The sequence below is a fragment of the Spinacia oleracea genome, chromosome 2 (genome assembly GCF_020520425.1).
Source record: "Spinacia oleracea cultivar Varoflay chromosome 2, BTI_SOV_V1, whole genome shotgun sequence".
NCBI lineage: Eukaryota > Viridiplantae > Streptophyta > Magnoliopsida > Caryophyllales > Amaranthaceae > Spinacia > Spinacia oleracea.
This window is the reverse complement of record NC_079488.1, coordinates 831,493-857,545: the sequence shown is the minus strand read 5'-3', so window position 1 is coordinate 857,545 and position 26,053 is coordinate 831,493. Positions and strand designations below refer to the sequence as shown.

The following is a 26,053-nucleotide window of genomic DNA, read 5'->3' as shown; positions in this document are numbered from 1 at the left end:
ACGATGTTCTCAAAAAGACGGCTGATTCTGCTGTTGCGGTTCACCCGTCTCCGCAGCCGTCCATTGAGATTTTGGACGTGGAAGGTGGTGGCGGCGAGAATGAGGCTCCGTTTCAGCACTGTGCCACGTCGGCCGCAGTGACAGGGGGTAATTCTAGTATGCCTCCTGTTAGTCGTAGTGAGAATCGATCTGGTGATTCTCGACTGAATTATCATCTGCCGCTTCGTACCGGCGGTTGGATTGAGGATACCCCCTTTAAGATCCCGGAAGCAATGAAATCATGGTTCGGGTCTTCTGGCGGCGAACCCACCGATCAGTTCTACCCACACATTGATCTGTTGTGTGGGGAGTCGGTGGCGACCGATTCTGCTAAGGACGGTGGGGATTTGGGCTACCGTGCTTTTCGGGATCTGATAACTCCGGTTGACAGGCCACAGGGTCAGATTGACGCCCCTGCTGCTCAGCATTTCAACGATTTGTACAAGGTATTTCTTGCTTAGTTTGTTACAACTTTCTATCCGGCTATTTTTTATTACTCACTTGCTTTTTGTTTTGTTTCTTAGGCTGTTCAATCCAGCATGGATTTGTATTATGTCTATCGTTGGAACCAGATGCAGCTGACGCAGAATAGCATTGATATTGCCGAGCTGAAGAAGCGGGCCGAGGCGGCTGAATCTGCTTTGAAGGATAACGAGAAGAAGTTGGAGAGTGCTTCTTCGGATTTGGAGGCGGCGAACAAAAGGCTGGAAGAGGTTGAGCCGAAGCTGAAGGCTGAAATTGAGAGGGCAGACGGTCTGACTCGGGAGCTGACTGATCTTAACCAGAGTTTGCCTGTGGTGAAGAAGACTGCCGCCAAGAGGGCTGTTGATAAGCTTCTCCAGTCTGACTGGTTTAATGATATTCTTACTCTGCGCCATAACGGTGGTTGGTGCGCTGCTCATCGGGTCGTTTGTCATGTGAAGAAGCTGGATGAGGATGGGTGGCAAGAATTTGAGGATGGGTATGAGGAGAAAGAGTTGTACAAGGTTGCTACCGGCTTTGAGCCTCAGGAGCTACCCGAGGCTGTGATTTGCAATGCCAATCAAAGAACCTTGCCCCCCTTGCAAGTTCCAGAAGATGCCTATTGGTCTGGTGATGAGCATGTCGTTTGACGGTCTTGGCAGTCATCACCCTCCTCCTCTTGCGGATCCTCTACTTTTCCCAGCCGGCCTCATACATGTTAGGGTTTTTTAGTTTAGGCGGTTGGCTTTTGTCTTTTTGCCAGATGCTGTTAGGGCACCTATTGTTGATGTCATATATCTTAGAACATCGTTTTATTGTAGGAGTGTCGGTATTTAACCGACATCTTTTGTGCCTTGTGATCAGCTAATCACTTCGCAAGATTTTTTGGTGATGGCTGTCGGTTTTTAGTGTTTTTCTGCTGTAATCGTGCATTTATAACAAGTAGTTTTTGATTATATGTTTACTTCATTTTGCCTATGATACTTCCATTTTATTAGCATGAACTCTTGTTTGTTATCGGCTTTTCTATATTGTTAACTTGTTTAACGATACACTTCGAAATGAAGGTTATACTTCGAAATGGGGTGCATCTTAACAGCGTTTATTTTCTCTAACACTTTTCATTACAACCACTTATTATGGACTGCTACGCTTCACAGTAAAGTGCCCAAACGGCATTTATTTTCTTTACGGCTACTAATCACATCCACATAATTCGCTGAATGCTACACTTCACAATGGAGTGCCCTTTACCGGCATTTATTTTCTCCAAAGTTACTAATCTCATCAACCTATTATGGACTGCTACGCTTCACAGTAAAGTGCCCAAACGGCATTTATTTTCTTTACTGTTACTGATCACATCCGTACACTTCGTTGAATGCTACGCTTCACAATGGAGTGCCCCTTAACGGCATTTATTTTCTCCAAAGCTACTAATCACATCAACTTATTATGGACTGCTACGCTTCACAGTAAAGTGCCCAAACGGCATTTATTTTCTTTACTGTTACTGATCACATCCATACACTTCGTTGAATGCTACGCTTCGCAATGGAGTGCCCCTTAACGGCATTTATTCTCTCCAAAGCTACTAATCACATCAACTTATTATGGACTGCTACGCTTCACAGTAAAGTGCCCAAACGGCATTTATTTTCTTTACTGTTACTGATCACATCCATACACTTCGTTGAATGCTACGCTTCACAATGGAGTGCCCCTTAACGGCATTTATTCTCTCCAAAGCTACTAATCACATCAACTTATTATGGACTGCTACGCTTCACAGTAAAGTGCCCAAACGGCATTTATTTTCTTTACTGTTACTGATCACATCCATACACTTCGTTGAATGCTACGCTTCGCAATGGAGTGCCCCTTAACGGCATTTATTCTCTCCAAAGCTACTAATCACATCAACTTATTATGGACTGCTACGCTTCACAGTAAAGTGCCCAAACGGCATTTATTTTCTTTACTGTTACTGATCACATCCATACATTACCTTTGCGTGTTGATTTATGCAGCGTTTGTTTTTTGCTTTTTTCTTCCTTCATTTATGGACTGGTCGTATTTGAGGACCGCCCTAATTATACATAACAGCAAAATGCAGGCTGCTATTGCAATCAGTCTGCTCATACATCATCATTACAGTTTTTTCAAACATAGTACTTTCTAAGAGTACTGGCGTTCCGGGAGTTCTTGAGCGCGGTACCATCCATTTGCACTAACCGGTATGATCCAGGAACAATTTCCTCCCATATCTGGTATGGTCTTTCCCAATTGGCTGTCAGCTTTCCTTGAGCATTTCCTTTTCCTGTTGCCGCCGTTCTCCGCAGTACCAGGTCTCCTATTCCTAGAGGCCGGTGTTTCACTTTCTTGTTGTATGCTCTGCTCATTCTGCTTTTGTATGCTGCCGAACTGATTTCTGCTTTCATGCGGATTTCTGGCATGAAATCCAACTGATGTCGCAGCAGCTGATCGTTTCTCTCCTCATCGTAATGCTGGATTCGCATGGTTGGCAGAGCCATTTCTGCCGGTATGACAGCCTCAGACCCGAAGCTTAATTTAAATGGACTCTCGACGGTAGCCTCCTTGATAGCAGTTCTGTTGCACCACAGAATTTCTGGCATAAGTTCTGCCCATTTGCCTTTACAGTCTTCTAGCTTCTTTTTCAGTGCAGCCATGATTTGCTTATTCGCCGCCTCTACTTGCCCATTGCTCTGTGGGTGACATACTGACAAGTGAGCTTGTTAGGTTATGATACATATGACAATTCATAAATCATGCGGAAAAACCATTTAGCCAGGAATACATATTATTTACACATAATCATATAGCATAGTTTAGATGCATACTCTTTGTTGCGTGCCTTCCCTAGCTGCGCCCGAACCGAACAAGAACAAGTCTTTAGGACTCCAAGTGTCGTACCTCCGTAGATAGTCCACAGCACGTCCGGATCCGCCTTAAGATTGACCAACTAGAATCGCCCTTAAGGTACTAAAGATTTTCGGCACTTATAGTCAAGGAATGTGTCTGAATTTTCTCTCAAAAACTCACTTTGAATACTTGAATAATCTATGAAAATATGTGACCCTAGGCACCTATTTATAGAGTTATGGAAAGGGTTATGGAATCCTATTAGGATACTAATTTATTTAATTATAACCCTACTAGGACTCTAATTAAATAATCATTATCTAATAGTTTTAGGATTTAATCACACTTCGAATCCCGATTGCTTCAGGATTCCCGCACAAGCATTGCACGAGCACCATACACCCGCGCAAGCCTTGCGGCCCACGCTAGGCGCACAACGCTCGGCCCATTGCTGTGCTCTTGCGCGCGCGCCCAAGGCCTTGGCTGGGCCTGGCCTGGCGCTGGGCCTGGTCGAGGCTTGGCGTGCGATGGTGCGCGTTGTCTCGCTGGGCGACGGCCTGGCTTCGTGCTGGGCCTTCGTCTAGCGGGCCTCGTCCGATGCTAATTCGTACGATACGCTTTCGATTAAATTCCCGATTCCGGAATTCATTTCCGATACGAACAATATTTAATATTTCCGATTCCGGAATCAATTTCCGTTTCGAACAAATATTTAATATTTCCGTTTCCGGAATTATTTTCCGATTCCGATAATATTTCCGATTCTGACAATATTTCCGTTTCCGGCAATATTTCCGATTCTGGCAATATTTCCATTTCCGATAATATTTTCCGATACGTACCATGTTTCCGTTTCCGGCAACATCTACGACTTGGATAATATTTATATTTCCGATACGATCCATATTTCCGTTTCCGGCAATATCATCGTTTTCGGAGTATTCATTTCTTGCCTGTGACGATCTCAGCTCCCACTGAAACCAAGATCCGTCGATTCCGAATATCCATAGATGGAGTATTTAATGCCATTAAATACTTGATCCGTTTACGTACTATTTTTGTGACCCTACGGGTTCAGTCAAGAGTAAGCTATGGATTAATATCATTAATTCCACTTGAACTGAAGCAGCCTCTAGCTAGGCATTCAGCTCACTTGATCTCACTGAATTATTAACTTGTTAATTAATACTGAACCGCATTTATTACACTTAACATAGAATGCATACTTGGACCAAGGGCATTATTTCCTTCAGTCTCCCACTTGTCCTTAGGGACAAGTGTGCATTTCCTAATTCCTTTGTCGCTCGATGCTTGCTCTTGAACATAAGGTAAGAGTTGTCATCCTTATTATGTCCAGAGGTGTTTCTCGGTTTCAGAGTTCAACTGATCAAATAAACAGATAATCATAGCCTATGATTCATCCGAGCACGGCCATGCATTTCACAGTTTCTAGCTCTCCGAGTGGCCTTGTACAACTTTTAAGCATCTCATCCCGATTTATGGGAGGACAATCCCAATCTTGTGATCTTGAGATTAGACTTCGTTTGATAGGTGATTACCTGAGCGTTGCCTTTATAGCCTCCTTTTACGGTGCGACGGTTGGTCAACGTCAAAGCAACCAGTTCTCAAACAAGTAATCTCAAATCACTCAGGTATTGAGGATTCAGTGTCTAATAATTTTAATGAAATTTACTTATGACAGATTTTCATCTCTTACAGTAAAGTTTCATAGGTCTTGTCCGATACTAGTCTTCCCAAAGTAAGTATCTATGCAAATGATTATGACATTGCCATGTCCACATAGTTCAAGAAACAGAACTACTAGTCATCTTGCATTCTAATCGTCTAACGTTTTCTATGCGTCCAATTTTATAGAAAACTCCGACCAGGGACCTTTTTCAACCTTTGACATTCAAGTTCACTTGATAGACATTTCTTAGTCACAGGACTGGTCCTGACAGTCTATCTTGAATATATCGTCAAATTGAAGGGACTCATCATTTAATAAACCACAAATTAAATGGAAAAATGAATTCTTTTCATTTATTGTGAATGATTAACCAATAATGTTTTACAAAGATTTAAACTCTAAAACTTTAAAACATTAAACAGAGACATCAAAGCCATTCTCCAATATGCTTGATTCCCATAGCTGCAGTGTGCGAGTTGTGCTTCGCTTGCGGCAGAGGTTTAGTCAATGGATCTGATATGTTGTCATCAGTTCCAATTTTGCTTATCTCGACTTCTTTTCTTTCAACGAACTCTCGTAGAAGGTGAAATCTACGAAGTACATGCTTGACTCTCTGGTGGTGTCTAGGCTCCTTTGCCTGTGCAATAGCTCCGTTATTGTCACAATACAGGGCTATTGGTCCTTTAATGGAGGGGACTACACCAAGTTCACCTATGAACTTCCTTAGCCATATAGCTTCCTTTGCTGCTTCATGTGCAGCAATGTACTCCACTTCAGTTGTAGAATCCGCAATGGTGCTTTGTTTAGCACTTTTCCAGCTTACTGCTCCTCCGTTGAGGCAGAAGACAAACCCAGACTGTGATCTGAAATCATCTTTGTCGGTTTGGAAACTTGCGTCCGTATAGCCTTTAACAATTAATTCATCATCTCCACCATAGAACAGGAAGTCATCTTTGTGCCTTTTCAGGTACTTCAGAATGTTCTTGGCAGCAGTCCAATGCGCCTCTCCTGGGTCTGACTGGTATCTGCTCGTAGCACTGAGTGCGTACGCAACATCCGGGCGTGTACATATCATAGCATACATTATTGAACCAATCAATGATGCATATGAAGGAAATAATGCCCTTGGTCCAAGTATGCATTCTATGTTAAGTCTAATAAATGCGGTTCAGTATTAATTAACAAGTTAATAATTCAGTGAGATCAAGTGAACTGAATGCCTAGCTAGAGGCCGCTTCAGTTCAAGTGGAATTAATGATATTAATCCACAGCTTACTCTTGACTGAACCCGTAGGGTCACACAAATAGTACGTAAACGGATCAAGTATTTAATGGCATTAGATACTCCATCTATGGATATTCGGAATCGACGGATCTTGGTTTCAGTGGGAGCTGAGATCGTCACAGGCAAGAAATGAATACTCCGGAAACGATGATATTGCCGGAAACGGAAATATGGATCGTATCGGAAATATAAATATTATCCAAGTCGTAGATGTTGCCGGAAACGGAAACATGGTACGTATCGGAAAATATTATCGGAAATGGAAATATTGCCAGAATCGGAAATATTGCCGGAAACGGAAATATTGTCAGAATCGGAAATATTATCGGAATCGGAAAATAATTCCGGAAACGGAAATATTAAATATTTGTTCGAAACGGAAATTGATTCCGGAATCGGAAATATTAAATATTGTTCGTATCGGAAATGAATTCCGGAACCGGGAATTTAATCGGAAGCGTATCGTACGAATTAGCATCGGACGAGGCCTGCCGGACGAAGGCCCAGCACGAAGTCGGGCCATTGCCCAGCAAGCCAAACGCGCGCCCAGCCAAGGCAGCGCCCAGGCCCACCGCAAGGCAGGCCCAGCGCGCGCCAAGGCCATGGCCTCGCTGCGTGGGCTGTTGCTCGCACGCACACGCATGGGCGGCCCTCGTGGCTGCCGTGTGTGTGTGAGTTTGTGTTCATGCATGATTCCTAAAACTATTAGAGTTAGTATATGATTAAATTCCTATTCCTAAAAGGATAAATTAATTAATTAGAGTTCTTGTAGGATTCTAAGTTTAATTAATTCGCATCCTACTAGGATTCCAATTCCCTTTCCATAACTCTATAAATACGTGCCTAGGGTCACATATTTTCAGAGATTAATTCAAGTATTCAAAGTGAGTTTTGAGAGAAAAATTCAGTCATATTTCTTACCTAAGAGTGCCGAAAATTCTAGTACCTTAAGGGCGATTCTAGTTGGTCAATCTTAAGGCGGATCCGGACGTGCTGTGGACTATCTACGGAGGGACGACACTTGGAGTCCTAAAGACTTGTTCTTGTTCGGTTCGGGCGCAGCTAGGGAAGGCACGCAACAAAGAGTATGCATCTAAATTATGCTATATGATTATGTGTAAATAATATGTATTCCTGGCTTAATGGTTGTTTCCGCATGATTTATGTATTGTCATATGTATCATAACCTAACAGTGGTATCACGAGCCCCTTATTATTTTCATAATCTAAATTGCATGAACATGGTTAAATATTACAAATTTGCAAGAATTAAAAGGGGTGATTAATTTTCGTAATTGTTAATTAATTGCAAATTGCGTTTATTTAATTATACGTACGCAGTTTTTCGGCAGTTTCTTCGTTACTCATCCAAATCGAGTGATTTTTGTGTCAATTCCGCATGCAAAAGGCATTCTAAAATTTTGACAAAAATAATATATTTCTGCCGAACCCAGAATTCTCAAATTCGAAGCCTAACTATGACTTTTCGAAGGTTTTAGTTTTTCGAATGCAAAATTTCGTAAATTTAAGATGTTAAATTAAATATTTGCGATTCTTGTTGATAAATCTTGAATTTTTGATTGACCTACTGTATATGTTTAACAAGTTTGAATGTCTAGCCTTGTTAATTATGCAATCTAATTTGTAATTATGATTAATTTGTTGAAAATTAGAATAATTTAGAATTAATTTGATTTTCATAATTAATTATAATTTAATTAGAAACCTATGATTAAAAACCACCATAAAAATTGTAAATTTATGATAAATTTTAAATTTTTATGACCTAGACTTGAATCCATGACAATCGGAAATCAATTGAATAATAAATTTTCGATTTTTCGCCCTAAAATTATGAAATTAATATTAATCTATTAATTTGTCATTAATTTTAAATATAAATTTTTTTTAAAATTTTATGCGATTCGTTCATATAACTTGCACGCACAAAGCAATGGACGCTACGTGTTACCCTTAAGGGGTGTTGTATAGTGCGGGCATGCGACGACGAGCAAGGGAGTTTGTCGCCCATGCGGCACGAATGCAATGAGCAAGGGCATGGTGCACGAGCACAAGGCAGCAGCCCTGCCTTGTGTCGTGGGCCACGAGCTATGGATGAATGGGCATGGGCGAAGGCAAGGCATGGCAGTCGCGTGTGGGCAGCAAGCGAGCTGCGCCACAACGCGCACTGCCTCGCGCAAGCGCGCGCAGCCTCGCGCGCAGCGAGCGCAAGCTCGCTTGCCACGAGCGCTGCGCCCAGCGCTGATCGCGCGCAATTGCTCGCGCACAGCGAGCGATGGCTCGCGTGCATCAAGCGCTGGAGCGCGCGCAGCAAGCGCTGGCGAGCGCGCACAGCGAGCGATGGCTCGCGTGCGTCGAGCGCTGGCGCGCGCGCAGCGAGCACCACTTGTGCGATGGCTTGCGATGGGAAAATGCAGCAGATATGCGACGAGCGCATGGGCCGCGCGCACATGGCCAGCGATGGCTGTGTGCGTGTGGCCCATGGGCGTGCGATGCGTAGGGTGTTTGCGATGCGATTAGATCGTTTTGAATGTTTAATTTGAAATTTTCAGTTTACGTAATTTTAATTAATTTTAAAATTAATAATTTAAATTATTTTCTTGGATTTTAATTTTGAATATTGTAATTATAATAAATTTTATTTATTCTAATTATTTTACTAAAATTAAAATCATGAATTAATTTAAATACGACTGAAATTAAATTAAACTTTTTGGATTCAATTATAAATTTATATGAGCTTTAAATTTTAATTCAATTTGTATGTTTCTGGTTAGACTAGAAATACATTTTATGTTTAAAATTAGTAAAGCATATGAATTTATTGGTTTGAGTGGGAGCCCTTTTTAGTCATAAACTCTTGATTAGGTCTACAAATCCTTAAGGTTAAAACAACTTGATTAGAATTAATAAGGACTGAATAATTGGTAGATTATTGGTGCCCTTGATTAATTGCTGCAAATGTTTACGTGATGCATAATGTGTTTTACTAACCAACTATGTGGGCCATTCATGATAATAAATGGGTGAATGGTATATATTGTATATGTACTGTTTTGCAGGTTATGAAGTGACTAGTATGGCCCAAATAGGATAAAAAATATGGTCTGCGTACCATTAATTTGAATGTAATTGGTCTAAAGTACCAAAGTCGTTTTTCAATTCAAATATGGTCTGCGTACCATCAAATAGTTGTAATTAGTTTTAATTATAGCTTATCCTATTTGAAGAAAATGGTGCCTCCCACGGAGATTTTCAAGACGGACTTTGAAGTTAAAGCTTCAAGATGAAGTCGGGCCATACTAGATCACATTTATCTTATGCATGTTTTAAGTTATTTATTGCCTTTAAATATGTCTTAAAATGCATGAGATCAAAAGCTTGATTATGTTGCATGATTAAGGATTTTAGTTCACTTAAAATCTAACCAACATAGTAAGACCCTTAAGTTCCAAACTTAAAAATTGAGTTAAAAGGTGCCATGCCAAAATATACACTTGCTTGGATATCCTTTACATCAATCTAGTAATAGTTTTCGCTCAGCGAGGTGTTACTTATTGGTCCTAAAGGGGCAAGGTACACAAATAATTGTGAGTACATGTTAGTTTTGGTGAAACTCAACGATATAAGTAAGGAGTCCTTTTATGTCGTGGCAAAATCGATAGGTTTACCTAATAAGTTCTTAGACGTACCTATCAACCAAGAATAGTTTCTAGACTATTAGCAAAAGGCTTTTGCTTACCTAAGATGTTTTAGGATTAAGTCGACAAACTGTGCTTAGTTCTTCAATGATTTTAGGATCTTGGAATCATTTTATTCACACCTGCCGGAACACATAATTCGAATAAAATGCTAATGACTTACTTAGATTGCATGATTGCTTTCATTTTCAAGTTATTATTCATGATAAATGTTTAGACTTTGCATGCTTCAATGTATGTTGTAATTATTGTTTATAATTAAATATCTTGCACTGCAATAAATCCTTTTAGAAAGGTAACAGTAAATTTCCTCGATTGGTAGTGAATCCAAGAACGATTCACGGAAATGAGAGAAAGTGAGCAATTTAAAATGTACGTTTCTTATAGCGACTTTTATGGTTGTTTTCGAACATCAAAGTCGAATGGCAAACCAATTGGTGCTTGTGAATTCAAAATACACTGTAGTTTTGAGATCATAAAGCATTGAGTTTAATACGCTCAGCTTTACCAATGGTTAACAACCTAATATCTTTGTCCATTTAATTCTCGAATGAGTCTAGTTCCTAGACATTCGAATAGATCGATACTTAGAGAACTTTAGAAGCTTCTGGTAAGATCATCTAGTTGAAACAAAATATTCAACATAAATTAAAATGGTAAAGAACCTTGTTGGTGACATTGGACATGTCTAACAAAGTATAAAAGTCAACACTATAGAATTCAGTTCTTAAGACTATAAGAAAGTGTACAAGAAATAGGAAAACAAGGAACAAATGAAAGGAATTTACGATTCCGTTTCTACCTATAAGTTTATGTTTAAAGAGAAGTGACCTAGCAATCAAACTTCCTTGGTATCATATACCGCTTGAGGTTCTTACTTCGGTAATAACTCAAACAATGGAAGCTAGGCTACACTAATGACCTACAAGTGGGAAATGAAGCATGGCAATGCTACATTAGTTGTAGGGTCATCTAGTTTGTTTTAAGTCCTTTCAAAGGCTGGAACTTAATGGATATTTTGTTCCATAATCAGCATACCTAAATTTCTGTTTCAAACACAGAAAGACTCACATTCAGAAGAACAAAAACAATGTTTGTTTGTTTATTTGAATGAAATGGTCAATTACAGGTTGAGTCAATATGCTTGATTAAAACAAACAACTCTTTAAAGAACTTTACTAAGTTCAAATCAACCCCTTGATTTGAGTTCCACTAATCTTTGGCATTGTTGCTTAGACCATATCAACAAGTTAACATTCATAAGCTCTATTTTGATGGACTTTTGAAAGTTGATTGATTTCTAGATCATTTTAAGACAACTAGTCTTACTTGTTGAAAGTAACAAAAGATATGAACTATTGTTAGAACGCCTAGACAATAGAGTTCAAAGCTAAAGAAAGATTTTATGACTTTATTATTTCACATGGATTTGAGTGAATATAGGTTTATTTACTCAAATGTGATATAAGTTGAATCTGTTTGGCTAGTTCAAAGATTCAGAAGTATAAAATCCACTTGGCAAGAAATCATAAAAATCTAGGTTAGATCATGTTGATGATTACTTGAGACCAAATATGATCATCAATGATTGTGTGTTGTAATTTCACAATCTAGGTCCATAAGATATAGCATATCTTAGTTGGAATAATCGAAGTCAATTAGTACTTGATTCGATCAATGATGGATCATAAAGACTTTTCCTATAATTTCTAAAACAAAATGCTCAACTACCACCAAACTAAACCAAATTCGTCAAAGCTATTGAAAAGTAATTTCAGAATAACTTTTCATAAAATATATCTAGAGAGTTGCAAAACTCAGTGGGAGCTTAGTGTTTGTCATTCGACAAACTAAGGCTCAAGTATAGATATATTGTTTCATTATGATTTATTCAAATGAAACACAAGGGTATTGTTTCTACCATGAATTTTTGAGAACATAATGTTTGTTTGCTCGAAATAATGTCCTTTTGGAGATTTGTTTCCAAAATGACAAGTGGGAGAAAATAGACCTCGAAAGTCTTCGAGGCGAACAACAAACATAAATGGACATTCCGGAGGCTTTTCGAAGTGCTTCAGAAAATCCGAACTTATTCTTTAAGGACTTTAGAAGTGGATTTAAAGAATAGACATCTCTTAGAAGACTTTACAAGTGCTTCAAGGAGAATAGAATATTCAAAGGACTTTCAAGTGGCTATTGATATTCTATTGTTTGATGTTCTATACCCTAGTAGGAATAGAGTTCAAGTCACTGGAACTATGAGATTCTTCTATTAGATAGTGAAGAAACATGGAGTTCAGGTCATTGAAGCTATGCGATTCTTCCATTAGATAGTGAAGATACCTACAACTTGCAGTCAAACTATTATCATGTAGATTAATGAGTTTGTGACCTGTAAGAAAGCTATGACGAAACCCAGATTCCCTAAAATGGTTAGAGGCCATATATAGACTCAAATGTTTTAGATGGTTAAAGGCCATAAAACATACTCAATGTTTTCATGACAAAATTGAAATTTTGTTGATTTGCAAGAATAGTTTCACACCTATTGGTTGCAAGTTTGTTTTAAGGATAAAAACCATCAAACATGAAATTGTGTTCACACACAAAGCTAGATTAGTTAAAGGTTACAAGCAAATTCACGGCGTGGATTATGTTGAAACCTCATGCATAATCGTAATGCTCAAGTCTATAAATCAAGCAATGATTGCATATTGGCACATATAGCAATTGGATGACAAAACGTATTCCTCAATCAAATGTTGGAATAAAATATGTACGTGGTATGTCATAGGATTTGTGGATCCAAATAAATGCTTGAAAAGGAAAGCTAGCTTATAAAATCTAAGTACAGATTTAAGCAAGCAATTGGGAATTGGAACTGTATTTTAAGTGAAGCTAATAAGCATTTTAGTTTCATAAAATATACATGATTCTTATAGATATATAAGAAGTTTAGTGGGAGTACATAAAACTTAATTGGTCCTATGTGTATCACACACATATCTCTCTATTGTGAAATAACATTCAAATGCTAAATACTTAGATTTGAGATTATTCATCAATGATGGACCAAGGCGAAACTTAGTACATACTGGGTACTAAGATCTATTTACAAAGATCTTATAATATTGTTTTGGATTAAGTAATGGCATTTACTAAATCAAACACGAAATACTCCATTGGAGATATTCGACCCATGTGAATAAATCTAAGTAAAAGAATGTTTGAACTATGTATAAGCATTTACTAAGTTAAAACATCAAAGGATCTAAGTGAGATTCTTAACCTATATTATATGTCAAAGAATTTAGCTGGATTCAGTATCTACTGAAATTGAATGAGCTAAAGTTACATGAATAGAATTCAATTGGGAATTATTCTGCAAAAGAATTTATCATGTATGATATAATATGAGGATCGCCAAAAACGTATCGTATGACTTTAGGCATGACGAACATATACCAATCTCTATTGATCTAAGTAAAGATCAACTAGATTGAGATCAAGAACACTTATGGTACTTGAAAAGGTACATAGGAATAGTTCTTGATTCAAGGAAATAAATATATGCTAAATATTGATGCTACACGCATAAACACTGGCAAAGGATCAAGCAAGACCCTTTGGAGTTAACCATTGACGAGGACGAGTTAAAGAGCATCGTGTTTCGAAATGGCAACATGGATTGGAGACCATGAGTTGTTGCGTGGGAAATTAAAATATTAATTTCTATGTTCTAAGATACAGCTGGAAAGTCTTCCACATGTCTGTGAACTGCTTGGATAAGTAAATCCAAACAAAGCATCACTAGCAACCTAAACAGTTGAAGTAAAAGTACTTATTGCCTAAGAAGCAATAAAACAGGGTTGTTTATGTTAAAGAGTTCTTCACTGAACTTGGGAAGATCACCTATCTGCTGGCTTGATGGTTCTTCATTGAAAAATGCGTAGAACCACTCTTGAAGCAAGAAAAAGGTCTGCTAACTTGGTGGTTCTTCATTAAGAAATGCGTAGAACCACCATTGTAGCGAGAAAGACTAGATCACAAAATAAACATACTCAAAAGATCTTATCATCCTATCTCGAATATCATTCGATGAAAAAGATATTAAGATTGGCAAAGCATGATAACTAAACCTATGCAACAAGTGAGAAAGCAACACTCACATTGTAGCACTGGAAATCAAGCATAGCTTTGAATTCCATGAAATGTTTTAGAGATGGGTTCGAGGCCCATGGTTGTAAAACATTGGGGTTGAACATTTATCATATATGAAATGAATTTTCATATTCCATTTAATCTTGGTTTAGTATTAAATGATGAGTCCCTTCAATTTGACGATATATTCAAGATAGACTGTCAGGACCAGTCCTGTGACTAAGAAATGTCTATCAAGTGAACTTGAATGTCAAAGGTTGAAAATGGTCCCTAGTCGGAGTTTTCTATAAAATTGGACGCATAGAAAACTTTAGACGATTAGAATGTAAGATGACTAGTAGTTCTGTTTCTTGAACTATGTGGACATGGCAATGTCATAATCATTTGCATAGATACTTACTTTGGGAAGACTAGTATCGGACAAGACCTATGAAACTTTACTGTAAGAGATGAAAATCTGTCATAAGTAAATTTCATTAAATTATTAGACACTAAATCCTCAATACCTGAGTGATTTGAGATTATTTGTTTGAGAACTGGTTGCTTTGACGTTGACCAACCGTCGCACCGTAAAAGGAGGCTATAAAGGCAACGCTCAGGTAATCACCTATCAAACGAAGTCTAATCTCAAGATCACAAGATTGGGATTGTCCTCCCATAAATCGGGATGAGATGCTTAAAAGTTGTACAAGGCCACTCGGAGAGCTAGAAACTGTGAAATGCATGGTCGTGCTCGGATGAATCATAGGCTATGATTATCTGTTTATTTGATCAGTTGAACTCTGAAACCGAGAAACACCTCTGGACATAATAAGGATGACAACTCTTACCTTATGTTCAACAGCAAGCATCGAGCGACAAAGGAATTAGGAAATGCACACTTGTCCCTAAGGACAAGTGGGAGACTGAAGGAAATAATGCCCTTGGTCCAAGTATGCATTCTATGTTAAGTCTAATAAATGCGGTTCAGTATTAATTAACAAGTTAATAATTCAGTGAGATCAAGTGAACTGAATGCCTAGCTAGAGGCCGCTTCAGTTCAAGTGGAATTAATGATATTAATCCACAGCTTACTCTTGACTGAACCCGTAGGGTCACACAAATAGTACGTAAACGGATCAAGTATTTAATGGCATTAGATACTCCATCTATGGATATTCGGAATCGACGGATCTTGGTTTCAGTGGGAGCTGAGATCGTCACAGGCAAGAAATGAATACTCCGGAAACGATGATATTGCCGGAAACGGAAATATGGATCGTATCGGAAATATAAATATTATCCAAGTCGTAGATGTTGCCGGAAACGGAAACATGGTACGTATCGGAAAATATTATCGGAAATGGAAATATTGCCAGAATCGGAAATATTGCCGGAAACGGAAATATTGTCAGAATCGGAAATATTATCGGAATCGGAAAATAATTCCGGAAACGGAAATATTAAATATTTGTTCGAAACGGAAATTGATTCCGGAATCGGAAATATTAAATATTGTTCGTATCGGAAATGAATTCCGGAATCGGGAATTTAATCGGAAGCGTATCGTACGAATTAGCATCGGACGAGGCCTGCCGGACGAAGGCCCAGCACGAAGTCGGGCCATCGCCCAGCAAGCCAAACGCGCGCCCAGCCAAGGCAGCGCCCAGGCCCACCGCAAGGCAGGCCCAGCGCGCGCCAAGGCCATGGCCTCGCTGCGTGGGCTGCTGCTCGCACGCACACGCATGGGCGGCCCTCGTGGCTGCCGTGTGTGTGTGAGTTTGTGTTCATGCATGATTCCTAAAACTATTAGAGTTAGTATATGATTAAATTCCTATTCCTAAAAGGATAAATTAATTAATTAGAGTTCTTGTAGGATTCTAAGTTTAATTAATTCGCATCCTACTAGGATTCCAATTCCCTTTCCATAACTCTATAAATACGTGCCTAGGGTCACATATTTTCAGAGATTAATTCAAGTATTCAAAGTGAGTTTTGAGAGAAAAATTCAGTCATATTTCTTACCTAAGAGTGCCGAAAATTCTAGTACCTTAAGGGCGATTCTAGTTGGTCAATCGTAAGGCGGATCCGGACGTGCTGTGGACTATCTACGCAGGGACGACACTTGGAGTCCTAAAGACTTGTTCTTGTTCGGTTCGGGCGCAGCTAGGGAAGGCACGCAACAAAGAGTATGCATCTAAATTATGCTATATGATTATGTGTAAATAATATGTATTCCTGGCTGAATGGTTGTTTCCGCATGATTTATGTATTGTCATATGTATCATAACCTAACAGCATATGGAATCCCATTCATTCGTCTACGCTCATCAAGTGTTTTTGGGCACTGAGTCTTGCTTAGAGTCATTCCATGAGACATGGGTAGGTAGCCTCGCTTGGAGTCTGCCATCTTGAACCTATCAAGCACCTTATTGATATAAGTGCTTTGACTAAGTCCAATCATCTTTTTAGATTTATCTCTGTAAATCTTGATGCCCAATATGTACTGTGCTTCTCCTAGATCTTTCATCGAAAAACATTTCCCAAGCCAAATCTTGTCAGAGTTCAACATAGAAATGTCATTTCCGATAAGTAATATGTCGTCGACATATAATACTAGGAAAGCAATTTTGCTCCCACTGACTTTCTTGTATACACAAGATTCGTCTGCGTTCTTGATGAAACCAAAGTCACTGACTGCTTCATCAAAACGTATATTCCAGCTCCTGGATGCCTGCTTCAATCCGTAGATTGACTTCTTTAGCTTGCATACCTTTTTAGCATTCTTTGGATCCTCAAAACCTTCAGGCTGTGTCATAAACACAGTTTCTGTTAAAACGCCGTTTAAGAAAGCAGTTTTGACATCCATCTGCCATATTTTGTAATCGTAATATGCAGCGATTGCTAACATTATCCGAATAGACTTTAGCATTGCAACTGGTGAAAAGGTTTCATCGTAATCCACACCGTGGACTTGCCTGTAACCTTTTGCAACCAATCTAGCTTTGAAAACTTCAAGTTTCCCATCCTTGTCCTTTTTCAGTTTAAAAACCCATTTGCTTCCAATGGCTTGGTAGCCATCTGGCAAATCGACCAAATCCCATACTTGGTTTTCAGACATGGAGTCTAATTCAGATTGCATGGCTTCTTGCCATTGCTTGGAGCTAGGGCTCGTCATAGCTTGTTTGTAAGTCGCAGGTTCATCACTTTCAAGTAATAGAACGTCATAGCTCTCGTTCGTCAAAATACCTAAGTACCTTTCCGGTTGAGATCTATATCTTTGCGATCTACGCGGGGTAACATTTCTAGTTTGACCATGATTCTCACCAGATTCTTCTAAAGATCTCTGAGTTTCATCCTAAATGTCATCTTGAGCATTCTCTAGAGTTTGTTGTTCGACTCGAATTTCTTCGAGGTCTACTTTTCTCCCACTTGTCATTTTGGAAATGTGATCTTTCTCCAAAAAGACACCATCTTTATCCGAATAGACACCTTGTTATCAGATGTATTGTAGAAGTAATACCCCTTTGTTTCCTTTGGATAGCCCACAAGGATACATTTGTCAGATTTTGGATGAAGTTTGTCTGAAATTAATCGTTTGACGTATACTTCACATCCCCAAATCTTAAGAAAAGACACATTTGGAGGCTTTCCAAACCATAATTCGTATGGAGTCTTTTCGACAGCTTTAGACGGAGCTCTATTTATAGTGAGTGCAGCTGTATTTAGTGCATGTCCCCAAAATTCTAATGGAAGTTTGGCCTGACCCATCATTGACCTGACCATGTCTAGCAAGGTTCTGTTCCTCCGTTTCGACACACCGTTCCATTGTGGTGTTCCAGGAGGAGTCAATTCTGATAGAATTCCACATTCTTTCAGATGGTCATCAAATTCATAGCTCAGATATTCACCGCCTCTATCAGACCGCAGTGCCTTAATCTTCTTGCCTAATTGATTCTCTACTTCACTCTGAAATTCCTTGAATTTGTCAAAGGATTCAGACTTATGCTTCATTAGGTAGACATAACCATACCTACTGAAGTCATCAGTGAAAGTGATAAAGTAGCTGAAACCACCTCTAGCATTTGTACTCATTGGTCCACATACATCTGTATGGATTAAACCCAATAGTTCATTTGCTCTTTCTCCAACTTTAGAGAAAGGTTGCTTTGTCATTTTGCCAAGTAAACATGATTCGCATTTACCATAATCCTCTAAGTCAAATGGTTCTAGAATTCCTTCCTTTTGAAGTCTTTCTAAGCGTTTCAAGTTTATATGGCCTAATCGACAATGCCACAGATAGGTGAGATCTGAATCATCCTTTTTGGCCTTTTTGGTATTTATGTTATATACTTGTTTGTCGTGATCTAATAAATAAAGCCCATTGACTAATCTAGCAGATCCATAAAACATCTCTTTAAAATAAAACGAACAACTATTGTCTTTTATTAAAAAGGAAAATCCCTTAGCATCTAAGCAAGAAACTGAAATGATGTTTTTAGTAAGACTTGGAACATGGAAACATTCTTCCAGTTCCAAAACTAGCCCGGAGGGCAACGACAAATAGTAAGTTCAGTTTGAACTGATCATACCCTCTTTACAGATTTGGCGCCAGTTTGCTTAGTTGGGCTGGCCTTGTCACCACCTTTCTTAGCATTCCTCTTCTTTCCAGATTTCTTGAACTTGCCCCCACGCACCATAAGCACATCCTGCTTATCACTTTTGAGCGTCTTTTCAGCGGTCTTCAGCATACCGTGAAGCTCAGTGAGCGTTTTGTCCAGACTATTCATACTGTAGTTCAGTTTGAACTGATCATACCCGCTATGAAGAGAATGGAGGATGGTGTCTATAGCCATTTCCTGAGAAAATTGCTGATCCAGCCGACTCATATTCTCAATGAGTCCAATCATTTTGAGAACATGTGGACTTACGGGCTCGCCTTTCTTAAGCTTGGTCTCAAGAATTTGCCTATGAGTCTCGAATCTTTCGACTCGAGCCAGATCTTGGAACATGTTCTTCAACTCACTGATGATTGTGAAAGCATCTGAGTTGATGAACGTTTTCTGAAGATCCGCACTCATGGTGGCGAGCATTAGACATTTCACATCCTTGTTGGCATCAATCCAACGATTGAGGGCTGCCTAAGTGACCCCGTCGCCTGCGGCTTCGGGCATCGCCTCATCTAGGACATACTCCTTTTCTTCCTGCATAAGAACTATTTGCAAGTTCCTTTGCCAGTCAAGGAAGTTTTTCCCGTTCAACTTCTCCTTTTCGAGAATTGATCGAATGTTGAATGAATTGTTGTTTGCCATATTAAAAACTACAATTGAAAAGAATAAACAAATAAATAACCATTCACAGTTTCTCTTAATAAACTTAAATTCTAGCATACATGCATAATTCAATGTTTATTAAGCATTTTATTCAAGTTATGTGTTCCGGCAGGTGTGAATAAAATGATTCCAAGATCCTAAAATCATTGAAGAACTAAGCACAGTTTGTCGACTTAATCCTAAAACATCTTAGGTAAGCAAAAGCCTTTTGCTAATAGTCTAGAAACTATTCTTGGTTGATAGGTACGTCTAAGAACTTATTAGGTAAACCTATCTATTTTGCCACGACATAAAAGGACTCCTTACTTATATCGTTGAGTTTCACCAAAACTAACATGTACTCACAATTATTTGTGTACCTTACCCCTTTAGTATCGATAAGTAACACCTCTCTATGGCGGAAAACTATTACTAAGATCGATGAAAAAAGGATATCCAAGTAAGTGTTATTTTGGCATGGCACCTTTTAACTCAATTTTTAAGTTTGGAACTTAAAGGTCTTACTATGTTGGTTAGATTTTAAGTGAACTAAAATCCTTAATCATGCAACATAATCAAGCCACAATCTTATGCATAATTAAGACATATTTAAAGCAATAAATAACTTAAAGCATGCATAAGATAGATGTGATCTAGTATGGCCCGACTTCATCTTGAAGCTTTGACTTCAAAGTCCGTCTTGAAAATCTCCGTGGGAGGCACCATTTTCTTCAAATAGGATAAGCTATAACTAATTACAACTATTTGATGGTACGTAGACCATATTTGAATTGAAAAATAACTTTGGTACTTTAGACCAATTACATTCAAATTAATGGTGCGCAGACCATATTTTCTATCCTATTTGGGCCATACTAGTCACTTCATAACCTGCAAAACAGTGCATATACAATATATACCATTCACCCATTCATTATCATGAATGGCCCACATAGCTGGTTAGTAAAACACATTATGCATCACGTAAACATTTGCAGCAATTAATCAAGGGCACCAATAATCTACCAATTATTCAGTCCTTATTAATTCTAATCAAGTTGTTTTAACCTTAAGGATTTGTAGACCTAATCAAGAGTTTATGACTAAAAGGGCTCCCACTTAAACCAATAAATTCGTATGCTTTACTAATTTTAAACATAAAAATGTATTTCTAGTCTAACCGGAAACATACAAATTTAATTAAAATTTAAAGCTCATATGAATTTATAATTGAATCCAAAAAGTTTAATTTAATTTCAGTCGTATTTAAATTAATTCATGATTTTAATTTTAGTAAAATAATTAGAATAAATAAAATTTATTATAATTACAATATTCAAAATTAAAATCCAAGAAAATAATTTAAATTATTAATTTTTAAAATTAATTAAAATTACGTAAACTGAAAATTTCAAATTAAACATTCAAAACGATCTAATCGCAACGCAAACACCCTACGCATCGCACGCCCATGGGCCACACGCACACAGCTATCGCTGGCCATGTGCGCGCAGCCCATGCGCTCGTCGCATAGCTGCTGCATCTTCCCATCGCAAGCCATCGCACAAGTGGTGCTCGCTGCGCGCGCGCCAGCGCTCGACGCACGCGAGCCATCGCTCGCTGTGCGCGCTCGCCAGCGCTTGCTGCGCGCGCTCCAGCGCTTGATGCACGCGAGCCATCGCTCGCTGTGCGCGAGCAATTGCGCGCGATCAACGCTGGGCGCAGCGCTCGTGGCACGCGAGCTTGCGCTCACTGCGCGCGAGGCTGCGCGCGCTTGCGCGAGGCAGTGCGCGTTGTGGCGCAGCTCGCTTGCTGCTCACACGCGACTGCCATGCCTTGCCTTCGCCCATGCCCATTCATCCATAGCTCGTGGCCCACGACACAAGGCAGGGCTGCTGCCTTGTGCTCGTGCACCATGCCCCTGCTCATTGCATTCGTGCCGCACGGGCGACGAGCTCCCTTGCTCGTCGTCGCATGCCCGCACTATACAACACCCCTTAAGGGTAACACGAAGCGTCCATTGCTTTGTTCGTGCAAGTTATATGAATGAATCGCATAAATTTTAAAATTTATATTTAAAATTAATGACAAATTAATAAATAATATTAATTTCATAATTTTAGGGCGAAAAATCGAAAATTTTTTATTCAATTGATTTCCGATTATCATGGATTCAAGCCTAGGTCATAAAAATTTAAAATTTATCATAAATTTACAATTTTTATGGTGGTTTTTAATCATAGGTTTCTAATTAAATTATAATTAATTATGAAAATCAAATTAATTCTAAATTATTCTAATTTTCAACAAATTAATCATAACTACAAATTAGATTGCATAATTAACAAGGCTAGGCATTCAAACTTGTTAAACATATACAGTAGGTCAATCAAAAATTCAAGATTTATCAATAAGAATCGCAAATATTTTAACATCTTAAATTTACGAAATTTTGCATTCGAAAAACTAAAACCTTCGAAAAGTCATAGTTAGGCTTCGAATTTGAGAATTCTGGGTTCGGCAGAAAATTATTATTTTTGTCAAAATTTTAGAATGCCTTTTACATGCGGAATTGACACAAAAATCACTCGATTTGGATGAGTAACGAAGAAACTGCCGAAAAACTGCGTACGTATAATTAAATAAACGCAATTTGCAATTAATTAACAATTACGAAAATTAATCACCCCTTTTAATTCTTGCAAATTTGTGATATTTAACCATGTTCATGCAATTTAGATTATGAAAATAATAAGAGGCTCGTGATACCACTGTTAGGTTATGATACATATGACAATTCATAAATCATGCGGAAAAACCATTTAGCCAGGAATACATATTATTTACACATAATCATATAGCATAGTTTAGATGCATACTCTTTGTTGCGTGCCTTCCCTAGCTGCGCCCGAACCGAACAAGAACAAGTCTTTAGGACTCCAAGTGTCGTCCCTCCGTAGATAGTCCACAGCACGTCCGGATCCGCCTTAAGATTGACCAACTAGAATCGCCCTTAAGGTACTAAAGATTTTCGGCACTTATAGTCAAGGAATGTGTCTGAATTTTCTCTCAAAAACTCACTTTGAATACTTGAATAATCTATGAAAATATGTGACCCTAGGCACCTATTTATAGAGTTATGGAAAGGGTTTTGGAATCCTATTAGGATACTAATTTATTTAATTATAACCCTACTAGGACTCTAATTAAATAATCATTATCTAATAGTTTTAGGATTTAATCACACTTCGAATCCCGATTGCTTCAGGATTCCCGCACAAGCATTGCACGAGCACCGTACACCCGCGCAAGCCTTGCGGCCCACGCTAGGCGCACAGGGCTCGGCCCATTGCTGTGCTCTTGCGCGCGCGCCCAAGGCCTTGGCTGGGCCTGGCCTTGCGCTGGGCCTGGTCGAGGCTTGGCGTGCGATGGTGCGCGTTGGCTCGCTGGGCGACGGCCTGGCTTCGTGCTGGGCCTTCGTCTAGCGGGCCTCGTCCGATGCTAATTCGTACGATACGCTTTCGATTAAATTCCCGATTCCGGAATTCATTTCCGATACGAACAATATTTAATATTTCCGATTCCAGAATCAATTTCCGTTTCGAACAAATATTTAATATTTCCGTTTCCGGAATTATTTTCCGATTCCGATAATATTTCCGATTCTGACAATATTTCCGTTTCCGGCAATATTTCCGATTCTGGAAATATTTCCATTTCCGATAATATTTTCCGATACGTACCATGTTTCCGTTTCCGGCAACATCTACGACTTGGATAATATTTATATTTCCGATACGATCCATATTTCCGTTTCCGGCAATATCATCGTTTCCGGAGTATTCATTTCTTGCCTGTGACGATCTCAGCTCCCACTGAAACCAAGATCCGTCGATTCCGAATATCCATAGATGGAGTATTTAATGCCATTAAATACTTGATCCGTTTACGTACTATTTGTGTGACCCTACGGGTTCAGTCAAGAGTAAGCTGTGGATTAATATCATTAATTCCACTTGAACTGAAGCGGCCTCTAGCTAGGCATTCAGCTCACTTGATCTCACTGAATTATTAACTTGTTAATTAATACTGAACCGCATTTATTAGACTTAACATAGAATGCATACTTGGACCAAGGGCATTATTTCCTTCAGAGCTAACTTTACTCTGTATAATCCCAGGAAGCATTGTATGGGTGCACAATCAAACTGTGATCCATGATCAAAAACTATTGCCTGCGGCAGCCCGAATCTTGTTATTATATTTTTCCATATGAACTTTTTCACCTGGTTTGCCGTTATTTTTGCTACCGGCTCTGCTTCTATCCACTTGGTGAAGTAGTCCACTGCTACTATTAAGAACTTGCGCCCTCCAGCCGCCATTGGGAATGGTCCAACAATATCCATTCCCCATTGTGCGAATGGGATTGGGTTCAGAATGGGCATCAAATCATTGGCTGGCAAGTTTATCACAGCTGAAAACTTTTGACATTTCTCGCACTTTTTTACATAAGCTCGACAATCTTCTAACATTGTTGGCCAGTAATAGCCTTGCCTTTGACAGATGATGGCAAGGGGTTTTCCACCGGCATGGTTCCCACATGTTCCTTTGTGCATCTCTTCGATCAGCCTTGCTGACTCGAATGCTGTCAGGCACCTTAAGAATGGCAGGCTAAATGACTTTTTGTACAACCGTCCCCACAGGATGATGTACCAAACCGAGTCCCTTCTTGTCTTTTTGGCTTCTGCCAAATCTGCTGGTAGGGCTCCAGTCTGTATGTATGTTTGGATATTATCGTACCATTCTGAGGTAGTTGTGATGGCCATGACCCGTATTACCTCCGACTCCGTACTTCGCTTATTCATGACTTCCATCATGACTGTTCTTTTCAAGTCGGCGACATTTGAACTTGCTAACTTTGATAGTGCGTCTGCCAGTGTGTTTTCTGCTCGGGGTACCAGATTAATGCTGAATTTCTCTAGCTGAGCCGACACCGACCTCAACTTCTCCAGGTATTTGACCATTGAAGGTTCTTTGGCCTCATATTCTCCGCTGAATTGACTTGCTACCAGCTGGGAGTCTGTTGTCAGTATTACTCTTTTGGCATCTGCTGCGAGGCACATTTGGATGCCGGCAATTGCTGCCTCGTATTCTGCCTCGTTATTTGACGCGTTGAACATAAACTTTATAGCATACTCAAAAATGTCTCCTGTTGGCGATTTCATGATTATTCCAGCCCCACTGCCTGTCTGTGCAGCTGAACCATCCACTGACACATCCCATACTTCAGCTTGTACTTCATCTTCTTGGTATGACGCTTCAACTATGAAGTCCGCCAATGCCTGGGCTTTGATTGCAGTTCTTGGCCGGAATTCCAAGTCAAACTCGGACAACTCTATTGCCCATTTTAGCAACCGGCCTGATGTATCTAGCTTGCTGATGGCTTTTCCGAGAGGAAAATTTGTTAGCACTTCGATTGTATGCGCATCGAAGTATGGTCTTAACTTTCTAGCCGCGATGAGGACTGCATACGCCATTTTTTCCACCAACGTGTATCTTGTTTCTGGGCCGTTTAGCACATGGCTCACAAAATATACCGGCTGCTGCCCTTTGTTTTCTGTTTCGGCCACCAGTACTGCTGCAACTGTTTTTGGCGACGCCGATATGTACAATTGTAATTTGCCGCCCTCTTTTGCCCTTGCTATTGTTGGCAGGTTCTTTAGGTGACTTTTTAGAGCTTCAAAAGCCTCTTGCTATGCCGGCCCCCATTTGAACTTCTTGTTTTGCCTCTTGGTTGTGAAGAAGGGCATTTGCTTATCTACCGACTTGCTCACAAATCTGTTTAAGGCGGCCATTTTTCCTGTCAACCGTTGTATGTCTTTTACGCTTTTGGGTTGCGGCAGACTGATGATTGCTTCTACTTTTTCAGGGTTAGCGTCTATGCCACGCTCGCTGACCAAGAAACCCAGGAATTTTCCCGACCTTACTCCGAAGACGCATTTTTTTGGGTTTAATTTCATCCTGTATTTTCTCAAAGTTTCAAAAGTTTCTCGGAGGTCGCTAACATGATCCTCCTTCTTCCGGCTTTTTACGATAGAGTCATCTACATAGACCTCCACGTTTCTGCCTTTTTGGTCGGCAAACACCTTGTCGACCAGCCTTTGATATGTTGCCCCTGCATTTTTCAACCCGAACGGCATCGCCTTATAACAGAAAACTCCTGCATCCGTGATAAAGGCCGCCTTCTTCCTGTCTGATTTATGCAGGCTGACCTGATGATACCCTGAGAAAGCATCTAGGAAACTGAGCATTGCATGGCCGCTAGTGGAGTCTACCAGCCTATCAATCCGTGGTAGTGGGTAGAAATCTTTCGGACATGCTCTGTTAAGGTTGGTGAAATCTACGCACATTCTCCATGACCCACTTGACTTTTTTACCATTACTAAGTTTGCCAACCATTCAGGGTAGTCACATGGCTCAATGAAACCTGCCGCCAGCAGTTTATCCACCTCTTCTTGTA

General features: G+C 39.5%; 1 protein-coding gene across 1 annotated transcript; it reads right to left on the bottom strand.

Annotated features, from left to right (window-relative positions):
• Window positions 1-2,663: 2,663 nt before the first annotated feature.
• On the bottom strand, window positions 2,664-25,070 carry LOC110781177 (uncharacterized). The gene is made up of 2 exons (XM_056835329.1): window positions 23,820-25,070; window positions 2,664-3,227 (listed from the first exon to the last, which is right to left on the bottom strand). Exons 1-2 carry the CDS (start codon window positions 25,068-25,070, stop codon window positions 2,664-2,666), a joined length of 1,815 nt encoding a protein of 604 aa, XP_056691307.1.
• Window positions 25,071-26,053: the final 983 nt, after the last annotated feature.

Bases quoted from the DNA above. Each gene is read 5' to 3' on its own strand.
- LOC110781177 (XM_056835329.1), bottom strand. From the start codon at position 25,070: ATGGCGTATGCAGTCCTCATCGCGGCTAGAAAGTTAAGACCATACTTC. The intron at 3,228-23,819 runs GTGAAAAAGTTC...TGTCACCCACAG, and splicing joins CAAAAATAACGGCAAACCAG to AGCAATGGGCAAGTAGAGGC.